The 14,691-nt window shown below is 40.6% G+C and overlaps 1 protein-coding gene across 1 annotated transcript; it reads right to left on the reverse strand.

Moving 5' to 3' along the window:
- Positions 1-1,880: 1,880 nt before the first annotated feature.
- zmp:0000001174 (retinoic acid-induced protein 2) lies at positions 1,881-14,414 on the reverse strand. The gene is made up of 2 exons (XM_059341928.1): positions 14,272-14,414; positions 1,881-6,815 (listed from the first exon to the last, which is right to left on the reverse strand). Exon 2 carries the CDS (start codon positions 6,736-6,738, stop codon positions 5,113-5,115), a length of 1,626 nt encoding a protein of 541 aa, XP_059197911.1. The 5' UTR covers positions 6,739-6,815; positions 14,272-14,414; the 3' UTR covers positions 1,881-5,112.
- Between the last annotated feature and the right edge of the window lie 277 nt (positions 14,415-14,691).

A 14,691-nucleotide genomic window follows, 5' to 3' on the forward strand; every position in this document is an offset into this window, starting at 1 on the left:
GTAGTAAAGTTTGTCCAGAAATAGCGAAAAAACACTATCGTGATAAAAACAAACGAGATCAGAAATATGATAGTATGAGTATCTTGATACTAAGTATTATTTTGAAATATATGCCATTCTTTTTTAGTTACACGGTACCAAATATGAAATTAGACTGCCACCACACTGCCACCTAGGGGCCGATCAATAAAACCTTAAAGGGTTATCCTCAGGAGGGCATTGACAATAGTTGTACCAAGTTTTGTATAATAATGCACAAGCTATCCCTTTAATCCTCATACAGTGTCTGAAGGAGGACTCTTAACTGATATGTATAAGTTAGAAGAGGCAGGTAGCAATGGTGGAAAGTAACTATGTACATTTACTCAAGTACTGGACTTAAAGTACAATTTTGAGGTACTTTCATGTACATTTTATGTAACTTTCTACTTCTACTCCACTACATTTTGAGACATATATTGTACTTTTTATAAGTAAAGGATCTGAACACTTCTTCCACCACTGTCTTTTTTACTTCTTTACTTTAAAAAAAAATAATTTACATTTATTTTTCTTTCTTTCTTTTATTTTATTTTATTTATTTATTTATTTAAATTTATTTTTTATTTTATTATTTAAAAAAAAAAATTCTGCGCTGCCTTTTTTTCGCTTCTGCGCATGCGCAGCTTTTTCAGCTTCTGCGCAAGCGCAGAAGGGCCGCGCATGCACAGAAATGCAATAAAAAATAAAAATAAATAAAATTAAATTAAAAATAATAATTAAAAAAATAATTAAAAATTAAACATTAAAAAATTTTAATAAAATAAAGAAAAAAAAATGTATAAAAAAGTTTAAAAAAAAGTAAAGAAGTAAAAAAGACAGTGGTGGAAGAAGTGTTCAGCTACTTTACTTCAGTAAAAGTACTACCACACTGTGAAATGACTCCACTCCGCTCATTTTAACTACCTAATGGGTAATCATTTTAAATGTATCATGTTTTTCATTTTAAATCTTGACCTGAAAAGTAACTAAAGCTGTCAGCTAAATGTAGAGGAATAAGAAGTACAATATATGTCTCAAAATGTAGTGGAGTAAAAGTATAAAGTTGCATAAAATGTACATAAAAGTACCTCAAAATTTTACTTTAAGTCCAGTACTTACTGGACTTAAAGTACCAGTAGTTACTTTCCACCATTGCTACCTGCCTCTTCTAACTTATACATATCAGTTAAGAGTCCTCCTTCAGAAACTGCTTGCAGTCCTAGTTGGGTTTTTTTTTGCTGATTTAGAAAATCCTATTTCATATAAGAGCACAACACAATACGAACTACAATGTAGAGGACAAAGATGACTCACATCAGTCTCTGTGACATTTGTTTTGAAATGTTACTCCTCAAGTGTAAGAAACGAGGCAGGCCTCCTGGTGTTTGTTTATGATGAGATATAAATGACAAAAATGTTCTTTTGTTAGGGTTTTGGGAAATGATTCTGGAAGTTTGTCTCAAATCCAACAACTGTTTTGGACAAAAGAAGGCAAACTAATGTGGAATAGTTTAAAAACTAACAAATTATTATGAGCAGACTTTTCAAAATAACCATCGATATGTTGATAGACAACAAAAAGCTTTACACTGCTTTTTAAGTTATGAAGTAAAAGTTTCAAAGTCAGTTTGAAATCCTGTCTTCACACTGTTTTGTTAATAAAACAGTATTTTTGTCTAAAATGTATTTTTGCTGGATGAAACATTTTTTCAAACATTGTTTATGTTGGATCTTTATCAGAACTTTCAGACTTCTCTATATCTGACATTTTTTCTCTTATTTCAAACCAGTTTCATCAACAAAAACATTTAAGATAAAATACATTGTGCTGTTAAGGAAAAGGCAGAGACACAAAGTCAGACTTCAGAGATTTTAGTTCACTTCCATATAAAAAGCACACATACTGTACAGTAAGCAAACATTTAACTGCCAGCACTTTATAACTGTTGTTTCTTCACTGACCACTCAGTCAAAATAACAGTTTGTGAAGCAAAAAAGCGCTTCAGGGGGACTGACAGTTACCAAGGAAGCAGTTTTTGTTTTATATCCAGTCACACTGTGTCTCCTAACTGACCGTCCAGAATATATACAGATTGTATAAATAAAAGTTGTACAAAGAATAAGTTAGGGTGAAATCCTGTACAACTAAAGTGATCAGTACAAACTACAAAACCAAAGAGCTCTCTGTTGAATGGACTGCAGACAGAGTTAAAGATGTACAGGGATGGCTAAAGTACACCAGTATAAATAAAGAAGGAGTAAAAACTAGAGCTTGTAGGTATTTTCCATCCCTCCTTTGTTCATCCAGACAGTCTGCATATGGCTGCTGTAATTCACAGATTTCATAATAATCACAAAGAGGCAGCACAGTTTTAGTAGAATAGGCAGTACACCCTGTAATGTTTTCAACTAAACTATGACAAAGTGCACTCAATAGGATAAATAAAATGACACAAAACAACACTCTCACATTCACAACTCTGATCATAATAATGGGACAGAAAGAATACCATGCTCCACAAAACAATAAAAATGACACCAAACTACTGGGAACTAATGCTTTACACCAACAAGGGAGTCTCACCAATACTGGTTCTAATAACAGACTAATAAAACACTAAACAAATATACCAACTGTATTTTCTCATTTTCTCTCACTGAAGCCACGGAAATGCTCATTATTTCTTCTTTTATGTGGCTGTTTCCCCTCAACTTCATCACCCCTTCACAGTTTAAGTTGATTCAACTGGTGATCACAAAGACTGTATAAAAGTGGACGGAGCCTCCCAGTTTGAGAAGTGAAACCAATGTGAAAGTACCTTCAACCTGCATTCTTTGTAATGACCAGAAGGGGGCGACTCCACTGGTTGCAAAAAGAAGTCTATTACAAATGACCCTTCTAATTTGATTTATTACCTTAATAAATATTTTTTATAATGTGTTTATGGTCTCAATTGCTAGTTTCATGTCTTCTTCAATACAGCATGATGTTCATTTTGTAAATTATGGTTCCCTTTAGAGCAAAATAGACGATAAAGCAGAATATGCTTTAGATTACCTTGTGACTGATAAATTGCTACCACAGCAATGTGTCAATCAGGATAGAGGCGTAGCAATGGGAATTCATCGCACTGTGTACAATTACAATAGCTGTGAACTTGTTTCAGGTTTACTTGGAGATATGGAAGCTGACTTTGTTAGGAGCAACTTCACACTGTGTCACTGTCGCCTCACAGGAAGAGGGTTATGGGTTTAAAACCAGTTGGGGCCCTGCTGTGTGGAGTTAGCATCCGAGTTCTCCGGCTAACTTCCACTGTCCAATGACATGCAGGTGTCTGATTCTATAGGCCCGTTTTCATTAGGTACTTTTCTCTATTGAGCCACTATGGGTGTGGCTCGGGAGAGAGGATCCGCCCAACTTCACTGGCTAGCGGCTCAGGTACCAGCTCAGAAAGTACCTGCCTCGGGTAGGTACTTTCGGGTAGAGCCGCTACTTACTAATCGACACTGATTGGATACGATTACACAACCGTACACAACCACAACATAACAGTGTTTATTTCAATTTCCTCATCAATGGCTCGCATCCGAACAGTAACAAAGAAACCATCTCCTCTCCTTCCATGTTGATGTCTCGACTGTTTGGACTTAACGCGTTGCTCTGTCACTGACGTCACAGTCAAAAAAGTGTCGCTGAACTATTTACATCACATTTGAACTCCATTGGTTAGCCGCTACAAAAGTAGCTGTATGGGAACAGAGGCCGAGGGGAACTAACTAGTGGGCGTAGCCAAAACACTCTTTCCAAAAAGTACTCAAAAAGTACTCAGTGGAAACATGCCTTATTTGTCTGCGCTGCTATAGTTTGGTGACCTGTCCAGGGTGTACACCCCCTTCCCCCAATGTCCCCCAGTATCAGCTGGGATCGGCTCCAGCCCCCTGTGTACCCTAAATAGGACATGCAGTCACAGATAAAAATGGACGGCGGAGCCAGGTGCAGTCAGCTTGCTGGTATAGGTGGCCGTGCATTTTCAGTCAGATCCATCCTTCCTCAAAATATGGGTAATGGGTAATGTCAAAGAGGCTACTTCCACATCTTTTATACAGTCTTTGGGTGAAATCATTAATAAAACTTCCTCCTAGATTCACTTGATTAGTCTGTTAATGGAAACAGCAGGGGGCTGTAGTGTTTTATGCACTTGTCTTGCTCTGAGGTGTTTTCTTAGCTTTGTATTTTGAAGCACTGCCGAATTAAAAACAGGTATTTCAGCCAGCAACTAAAATAACTCTTTTCCACAAATACTTTCCTTCTATTTGGACAGCCCTGTACAACGTTCTGTTAAATGTGAAAACAATCAAGACGTCCCTTTTAACCCTGCCGCTAAACAAAATGTATTTAGTCACGGCTGATGGCTGTTGCCAACATTTATTTAATGAAACTGTGGCTCCGGCTTTGCCAAATCATTATTAGCCTGTCATGCTAAACCCCCACCAATCAGAAGAGAATGAATGGCTCCAGTGAGCTACTGATGACTGTGGGAATTTCCGTCGATGGGACATGTTCTAACAGTCCCAGTCATGTCCTGCCAGTACATACTGCTCCACTCCGAACCTCAACTATCAGGCTTTTTAAGTCTTCAGTGCACTTAAATAAAAATTACATGTGGAAACAAACCATGATCCCAAATGGAAAAATGGAACCCATGTGTCTTTGCTGTAATTATAAAGTCAAAATACGTTCCTCAACATCTCCGATTTAGAAAGACAATTTCCAAAGCCACATGGAGAGCCCATTAAGCTGCCATACACAAAAACATTTCTGCTTCAGTATAACACTGCAGAGTAGTGCATTACAAAAAGAAACACAGCCAGTCAGAAAAGTCCAATGGAAAGCATTTCTGTAACTACTGTGTCACACTGTCAGACATTCATGAGCCTCAGTTTTTTGCCACATTTGGAGCCAAACTCTGATTGGACATGTAAGTGTATGAGTTTGTTTACAGAATGTCCCGACATGTGTTTTATGTTACACATTCTGGAGGGATTACCAGAGAGCGATCCAGGCAATTAATCCCCCTCCGCTGAGCAGTTTCACTTCCTGGGGAGCAGCGCTGCCAGTCTCTGCTTCTTCATGGGAAGGAAATGGATCTCTTGTGAGCTCACCTTCTTCAGTTTGATAGCTCTGTTCTTGGGGACCTTTTTATGTGGGTTGTTGGGGTCGTGCTGCTCCCCGTGGGATGCAGACGGCACACCGTAGAGCTGCTGCAGAGACGCCCCCTGGCTACCGTCGCGTTTGATGGAAAAGTTTTTGGTGGAGACTCCCGAAAGGCCTTTTATCTTCCCGCAGAGGATGGCGGGGATGGCGTCCTTCACCGCAACGATGACCTTGGCCGTTTGCGAGGTGCTGACTATCTCAAGGTTTCCGGATCCGCTTAGAGACGCCTGCTGACTCAGAGAAGAAGAGCCACCAGCGCTGCTGTCAACCACCCACTTGTGCTGCCGGCTGAACTCCAAGGAAGCTAGACTGCCCAGCAGTTTGGAATCTAAACTCTGAGTGCATTCGACACCCAGAGACAAAGAAGTGCTGCTAGAATCTGGAGCAGAATGGAAAGCTACTTCTCGGTCAGACTGAACACACTTCTTCCTCACAGCTGGCACTGACAAGTCAAGCACACTGTCCTGCTGTGGACTGGGATATTCCTGTTTTAGTTCCACTGGACATGCTCTGACAGAAAGGTCAAGAACCTGTCCTTCATCTACAGGAAGTGAGGACGGGGACACATTGTGTGGCTGGAATGATCCGCGCGAAGACAACGAAGGAGAGGTAGTATCTTTCGGAGAAGTCTGAGTGCTTTTACTCACAGTGCAAACTGGTTTTGGCATGTTGCCCTTTGAGTCCTCAGTCTGAGGGACAGGGATGGGGATGGGAAGAGGGACGGGCAGAGGCACTGGCAGAGGGATGATGACAGGGTAGGGAACTAGAAGTGTTGCAGGAGGGACTAACGGGGCCAGAGGGGAGGTGTAGGGATGTGTGAGGGGAGGAAGGGGGAAGAAGGTCGAGCCCGGTGACTGACAGGTTGATGAGCCGGCCTGGGAGGGGAAGAGATCCTGCAAGATGGCTGCAAAAGCTGGATTTTGCAGGAGAGAGAGCAGGTTAGCATCCTGCGTCTGTCCTGCTGACTTCTGGTCGGCAGCTGGAGGTAAACCAAACGTCAGTGGATTCTGACAAAGCACGTTGTTCTGGAGCTGAGGGCAGTTGGCGGTCTGAGGGATCACTGAGGGGCTCATGTGCTGGATGACCTGCTGATCCAAGACCAGGGGAAGTGAAACTGGGCTTTGGCTTGTTATCAAGTACGGCGCTGCCCCCATCTGGCCAAGCTGAGACCCGGCTGCTCCGGCCATCTGGAGGTGAATGGGTAGCATCAGCGGGCTGTCTCCCAGGCACACTGGGTGTAGCACAGTTGTGGCGACTTTAAGTGCCACGCCTCCCGGAGCCTCAGCAGTGGGACTCACAACTGACGGTGCAGGAGGCTCCACCAGGTTAGAGAGCCCTCCTTTGCTCAGTCCTGTTGTGCTGCTGCCACATGAATCAGCAGGAACGAGTGGATTTACTCCATCCTCCACTTTACTGGGGACTTCTCCTCCTCCCACCTCCGTGCTGCACACATCAGTCTGAGACTGTGTCATGGTTACAGACACGTCATCACTGCCCTCCATAGTTCAGCTTGAGGAGTCAATCGAAATCTTCATCAAGTGCTAGTGACAGGTCTCATCCATTATTCCTCCAGGCAGCCCTGAAACACAGGAAACAGAATGTTTAATGATGTGCAGTACTTTCAAACATTTGTTATAATGTGGAAAATCTTATGCGTGTACTCCAGAATGTGTGTACGCAGTGTCCTCGGAGCAGTGCCATCTGAAGGACACTAGCTCCATGTTGTGTCTATTACAGCTCACTAAGGATTACTGCTCATTAGGTTTTTTATACTCAGCATTATAAATGGCTTGTATGAGATTTAAAGGGGACATATTATGCTCATTCCACGTTCAGGCTTGTATTTTGAGTTTCTCCTAGAACACGTTTACATGCTTAATATTCAACACATTATGTTTCTCATACTGTCTGTCTGAATATGCCTGTATTCACCATCTGTCTGAAACGCACATTTGTGCCTCTTGTGTCTCTTTAGGACCCCCTCTTGATAAAGCTCAGCCTGCTCTGATTGGTCAGTGTTTCTGGGTCTTTCACATCCGTACTTTCTGTGTGATTCCGGTCAGAGGTGGTATGTGTGATGACAACTGGACAGAGTTATTTACAGACTATTTTACCGCACAGGTAGGTGAGAAAAGGAGCAAAAATGGTCAAATTTTAAAATGCCTGAAAATGGTCCAATTATACTCTGTTGGTACACGTGGTAGTATTGTTTGTCCAAAAAAGCAAGAAAAACACCATATGTGAAACGTTCCATCAAAATGAATCAGAAGTCGCAGCCACCCGTTTTTGTGTTCAAACATGAAAAAAAATATTTTGGGCTGTTTTGGGGTTTTATGCGTTTCTGAATAAATAAAGCCTCAACTTTAATACAATGTAAACATTAATATAAAATTCAAATGATAAGTATAGTTTTTAAGCTATTAAGCTATTAAGTTTTTATTTAAAAAAATAGTGAAGGAAGTCCAGGCGGCTCATATAAAGGCACAGTAATTGAATACGAGCAGTGCGTACTTCTCTGTGGATAAAGCATTTTGATAATTTATTTTAGATTCTTTAAGATAAATTACAAGAAGGGCACTACAGTGATTCAGTATTGCACTTTGTAGCAGTAGAGGCTGTAATATCCTGACTCTAAGTCACTTGTGCGGCTACAGCTACAAAAAAAACACTACTTCCTACATTTCCCATAGTGCAACCCTTCCTGCCTGGTAAACACTCACATCTTTGAAATTCCACAACCCCACTTTGTAACAAAGGCCTTCTGTTATAAAATATGTAATCTCCAAACCCAATCTAAGATAACCCTAATGACATCACAATGACATCATCAAGGCCATCTTCTCAGGCTTGAAAAAAATGTCCCCAAGAGCCACAGAGGAGAATATACCACAGTTTTCACAGGCTGAGAAGAACTCTTCTGCAAACTGACACTGATATGTGAAATTGGTGAAGTGCCTCTTCAAATAAATATCCAACAAATTGACCCATTTCCAACATATTTCCTCTGTGTGAGCAGCTTGACACTGATGGAAAAACCTCTCCCACTCTAGGAAAAATAAAACATACAATTAAAATGCATTATCAGGCCTTACAGCCCATCCGACAAAAAATGATCATAATCATCATAAATCATCACAAGTCACCAAATACGTAGTAACAGAGCCATTGTGATATAACACAGGAAATTGAGATTGGAAACATGACTGAGGCTGTCCCTGTCCCAGAGCCCAATTATCCCCAGCTGTTAGTGTGATGAAATATTTAAAGGTAAACAGAGACTGGTCCAACATGAAGGTAATAACCATTTGGTTGTTAAATGTCTAATTGGAGCACTCTGGACTGCCTCATTCAGGTGCTACAGAAAGTAAACTTCCCTCAAACAGATATTATTAATAAAAAAATGTATCTACTGAATCACTTTCTTCTTTTAGAGACAATGTCTCAACATGACTCAACATCTATCAGCTGGTTGTCATGCAGTGCAACACATTCCTCAGATCATTATGCTGCTTATGTTTTCCTGATAATAGATGTAAAGGCTTTACATTTTTTAATTTGTCCATATTTCCCTTCCTCCACTCGTCCCTCTTGGTTAAGGTCTCTAGTTAAGATGGTTAGTAGTATAGTTTGTCTAAAAATAGCAAAAAATTGTCATATTTTTATGTACAACAGTTATTTATGACACACAGGCAAAAACAAACCTTCAAGTTTCAGGTGGACAGCTAAGGTTGTTCACACTTTGTACATGTCGATTTTTGCCAAAAATGGTCAAAATTTAACTGAAAAAAAGTCATATTTTTAAAAAAAGCTAAAAATTGATCTTCAAATATAGTCTGTTGATACATGTGGTAGCATAGTTTGTCCGTCAAATTTTAAAATACCTAAAATGCTTAAAATGGGTCAATTATAGTCTGCTGATACATATTAGAGCATAATATGGCCAGAAATTACAGGAAAAACATGGGATGTCGAAAAATGACCCCCTCAAAAAAAAAGTTATACCATAGCATGATGATTTTTGTCAAAAATGGTTGAGGTGGTTAAGACTGAGGTACTAACAACAGGCAGCTAAGGCTTTTAATTTGAAAGTCCAAGGACCCCGAGCTACAGTATCTACTTAGAAAAGGTTTTGCTGGAATAAAGTACCCAGTTGAATTAATCCATCTATGTATGTATCACCCCAGGACAGCATTCCAGTTGTTATCTTGCTTTTATAAGCCCACAGTCTGTTGGCTTTCCTCTTCACTACATGACACTTCCACACAACACATGTCCCGCCTGCACTGGCTGTCAACCCTCATCCATCTGTAGTGATAAAACATCCCCTGGGTGCCTGGAGATACAATGCATCCGATGTCAGCAAGGTCAATTATTCATACTGATGGGAGCACCAAGGACAATAATATGTCCAGGTCTTGGGAAGGGGAACACTTTAAACAACCTGAATTACAACAACACAGTATCCCATTCCTTTTGAATTAAAAACTCAATTAAGTGCACACATGCAGTTCCAATTTTCGAGCAAAAGCGTGACACTTTTTCCCCCCAGAACAGCCTTCATGTGGTGTTGGGTTGCCTGACTGAGCAGCGAGGAGGAGCGCTCTATCCCCCCAGGCTGGGTTTATATTGTTCTGTAGCATAGATGAGACATTGTAACATGGCTCTGATGGATTACACGGAGGATTCTACAGCCAGACGGTCGACCGATAACCTTGTCGCTGTTTCACACATGGCAAAGGTCTGGGAAGTGTGTGCACCTCGGGAATACTCACACACACTTTAACATACCCTATAAGATCCCAATAAAAGCTTTAGTGCATTTATAGCTTCAGGCTTCTGTGCTTGTGGTGGGTATTTAAAGGTTCACAGAGGAAGATGCTGACAGGTCATGGTTTACATGCATGTAATTGACTTATGTAGCAAACATGCTGCTTTGTCCTCATTGGGAAGACTTATTCTGCAAGTCATGGGATCACAGGCGAGACAGAAGGACTTGGATAATATGTATGAGAATATCTGTCTCACACAGATGTATTGCAAGACAGGATTTATCCTATTTTCCCAGCATTTTGCTCTTACGGTCTCACTTGCCTTCCAGGAAGTTCGAGACAAGACATTTCCTGCTTGATAACTTGGTCATGAGGTGTGTGACACGATAAAGCCTCGCTGACCAAAATGAAAGAAGTCTTTCTTATTTAAGACTCCCCCTCTTGTCAGACTCTAATGGTTCGGCCCGATTGTGCACATTATTGACAAACCTGTCTGAGTGAAATAACTTTTAATGCTTGAGCTTTCTGCTTTATGAGAACACATAAAAAAATAACATTAGAATGCATTAGCCGTCAGATCAGGTGACCTGATGCCCCCTCCAGCAAACACAGCAGCTCCACCCTCTCCTCACTTGAATCATGTGAGCACAATGTCAAACTCTGCAGACGAGCAGCAGAAGAAGGAAGTTTAACCAGCAAAGTCCAGAGCGAGCCAAAGTACATAGAGAGCACATTCATCTTTGTTCTTCTCCCAGTCACATTATCAGACTGTGTGACTTTGCTTTGTCTCTGTGTTATCACAGACAGCGAAGGTCAAAGAAAGATGTCACATACTGTGCGCATCAATAAACAACTCTTTGATTCTTGCTCATGTGCCAAAAGTCAGTAAAATCTACGTCCATGGTTGTTCTTTCTTTCCTCCTCAGTTATAGTCGACTTAAAGGGATAGTTCAAATGTCCTGAAGTGGGGTAATATGTCCATAATCCGTGTATTACCTGCAGTAGATAGGTGTTGGCACACCCCCAGTTTGGAGAAGCAGGAAGGAGTACCGGCACAGAAAGCTAAGCAATGTACTGCTGTGGACGGGGAAAGAAGCAAAATGTATTTTAGCCTCCTAAAAAAATCAACCAGTTGAAGTGTACACCATATTTATAATATTTCTTGCTTTAACTGGCCGTCAGATAGCCCCTTTCTGGCGCTGAACTAAAGCAGTTATTTTTGCTCTTTTCCAGTCCACCAGACCCCATTGACAAAAACATAATTTTACCTCTCAGAACACAGGAGTTGCTGTTCTATCGCTGCCTCAAACTAGGCTGAAGATGACCAACAACTGTTATATTAACACTAATTTCTGTCTATGTTCATCATGGTTCCAAACACTAACAGGTAATGTAGGATGTTGACCACAGGAGTTGTGCCACAGGTCGACATTGCCAGAAGGTCTGTATGTGTTGTGTTGTTGTGATGTTTTACTACATAGCATGTGTTATTTAATCTTCTGTGGAACTGCAGGATGGAGATTTCCCTACGGGGATATTAAAGTACATCTTATCTATGATGAGTTCAGCTTCCCATCAGAAAGGGCTGTCTGACAGCAAGGTAAAGGTAATGAAAATATTCTTAATATAGCATACACTTAAAGTGATATTTATTTTTATATGCTTTGCTGCTGCCCCAGTCTCCAGCAGTAGATTGCTTAGCTTCAGAGCCAGTACTTCTGCCCACTAGATCTAATCCATCCACTGTGTCTAATTCCCTGACTGGGATAAGTATCTCATTCAACTACACTTCAAAAAAATCCAAACTATCCCTTAAAATAACCTACATCAGTGTGGTCGAAGATGAACTCAAGCTAAATTTACTACCTCTTTAACAACCCTGTCAGACTGCTGTAAAGCTCTACCATGAAATAATTCAGAATAAAGTCTCTGAGGTTAAACACAACCTTGTTACCATAAATAGCTTAAAGTAAAAGGGGGGTGGCAGTGGCTCAGTTGGTAGAGCTTTCGTCCAGTAACCGGTGGTTCGATCCCTGACCATGGCAGCTACATGTCGAAGTATCCTTGGGCAAAGTGTAAAGCGCTTTGGATAAAAGCGCTATATAAGTGCAGTCCATTTACCATTTAAAATGTATTCATCTTCCTAAATCCAGATTGCTATGTAATGATAGAGTTTGTGCATTAGGTTGTTAAAAGCAGCAGTGATGCCGTTTTCATTCAATATGAGTAAGAAGCATGCAACACAAACAAACCTGCAATCTTGTTTTTAAAGGCCGATAAGAACAGCAACACTTCTAATGCTGTGTGTAACTCCAACATCATCTGTAAGAGGTTTGTGTTCACTAGCCAGTAACAGCTAATTGAGTAAATAGGCAAGAAGAGACCTAACAGAGAGCCAAATGAAATCCCTCCCCTGTCCCCGTTACTGTAATGATTTCCACATTTCCTTTTTTTTCTCTCCTTGCCTCATTGATGGAATGTACTCCATAGTAAGTCAATAGCAGGGAGAAAACAACAACGCCTCAACTCCAATTGCATTAAACTGCACTGCAGTCCAAATGCATTACAAAAACGACTCGCTTTCTCTGCTTGTGTAATATTTTCTTGTTCTGGGTTTGATTTGGAGCTCAGAGCAGAAGGGAACAAAGCACCAGGGATGGATGGCTGATGATCTAAAGGTCATCGCCCTCAACACCCCTCCGCTCCAATAGCCAATTACATCTCATTAGAGAGGCGCATGGAGCCTCATCATGAGCTCCACATCCTCAGACCAACGCAGGCTGCTCTCACATCACTGCAGATTTCCTTTTTATTCAGCCAGTCGTCCTCCAGCTGATCTCCTAAATGCCACAGTAATAGTCAAATTTGATGAATAATTCAACACTTCTGATGAATACAATTGGAAGAGTCATCAGTGTGTAACAACATGTCACTGTTTTACGCAGATTGCCATTGGGAAATCCTGTTTAAATGGTAATATTAAACCATTTATTATTATTAAACCAAGGGCTTACACCACTGGGTTAAGTATTGTTATGTATATTGCACTCATTAGCAAATAGGTGGCTGGACAAGCCACACTGGATGTGAATGTTTAGAAATAAAATGCCCTATTTCTAAGCAAACTGAACATTAAAAATTAGATTATAAACATTAGAAAATCAATTGTGTATGATGGTCCACTGCTATGTTAATAAACCCATTATTTTGTTACATACAGTCATGGAAAAAAAATATCATATACCACCCTTGTTTTCTTCAATTTCTTGTACATTGTAATGCCTGGTACAACTAAAGGTACATTTGTTTCCATGGTTTTCTTGATGAAAACCATTGAAAATGTCGAGATATCAGCTCTTAAATTGAACTCTTATGAGCTATTTTTGTTGTTGTCCAAACAAATCTACCTTTAGTTGTACCAGGCATTAAAATGAACAAGAAATTAAAGAAAACAAGGGTGGTCTGATATTTTTTTCTATGACTGTATGAGGGTGTAGGGGTATTCATACAATTGCTATAATTCGCTGTTTTCTTAAAGCACTTCTGTCACTGCACATGCGAGGGGACACCGATATAAGCGTATGCACACGCTACTGAAGCCACAGCTATTGTAACAGGCCCCGAGTGTGACACTGCCGGGTTCATGTGAGGATATTTTCTTTATTTCTTCACTGGTGACATTTTTATTTCCCTGCAGACAGCGTCGCCTTCCTCCCAGACAGATATGCGTATTATGAGCCCGGTCACTGATGTGTCTGGTCCCTCAGTTAGCCGACGGTTCGCCATGAAAAGCAGGGAGGCTGTGCGCCGTGTGTGCGCACGTCTCCACCAATGGTCTCCACACATCACACGGCTTTAACATGAAGGGCTGCGGGCGCGTGACGCTCCGCTGCCATTAACACACTAATATAAAGCAGGGAGAGATGTCTCTGTGCTAAACTGTAGCTTGTTATTAAAGTTTCACCTTCAACTGGCGTATATTTAATAAAAAAACGAGCTTGCGCTGACAGACACTAAGCGTTTCACGATACGAGCTAGCTGCGTAAATTACATATAAAAAGAGGCTTTAATACGTTTTAAAACCGAGCTCCTGCCACTAGCTGAATAATTCCTAGTTAATCCAATGTTAAAACGAATTAATGTTTCAGCGTTTAAGCGACGTAAAAGCGAGAAAAGCCCTTTGGCTCACCCTGTTTCATCTCCTGTCCTTTAATGTAATTCCTCCATAAAATAACAGCTGTGCTCCAAACATAAACGTTTACTCACCTATCAAGCAGACGAGCGCGTTAGCAGCTTTCCAACAGAGCTGCCCTCTCTTAATTAGCAATGAAGGACAGCCGTAATACTTTGAAATAAATAGATAAGGCTTCTATTTATCTCTTCATTGCGGTCTCGTCGTAGCGAGCGACTCCAGACTGAAGCTGCGCACGCAGCAGCGTCAGTGGGTCCTCCCTCCTCCCCTCCACACAGGGACACGGGGAAAAAAAAAAAAAAATGATACATAATATTTTATTAACAACAGTAGTAGATCTGAAAAGATCACTAAAACTAAAATGAAATGATACACTACGACGGAGTATTAGGGCCACACATAGAAACAAAAAAACGAGATTAAAGTCGTAAATAGGCCTATTGAATTAATTACGAGATTAAAGTTGAAAATATTTAATTATCACGAGAACAAAG

This window comes from Centropristis striata, chromosome 9, assembly GCF_030273125.1.
Source record: "Centropristis striata isolate RG_2023a ecotype Rhode Island chromosome 9, C.striata_1.0, whole genome shotgun sequence".
NCBI classification, from domain to species: Eukaryota; Metazoa; Chordata; class Actinopteri; order Perciformes; family Serranidae; genus Centropristis; species Centropristis striata.

What these genes read in the sequence shown, in the direction of transcription:
- zmp:0000001174 (XM_059341928.1), bottom strand. Translation starts at nt 6,738, where the DNA reads ATGGAGGGCAGTGATGACGTGTCTGTAACCATGACACAGTCTCAGACT.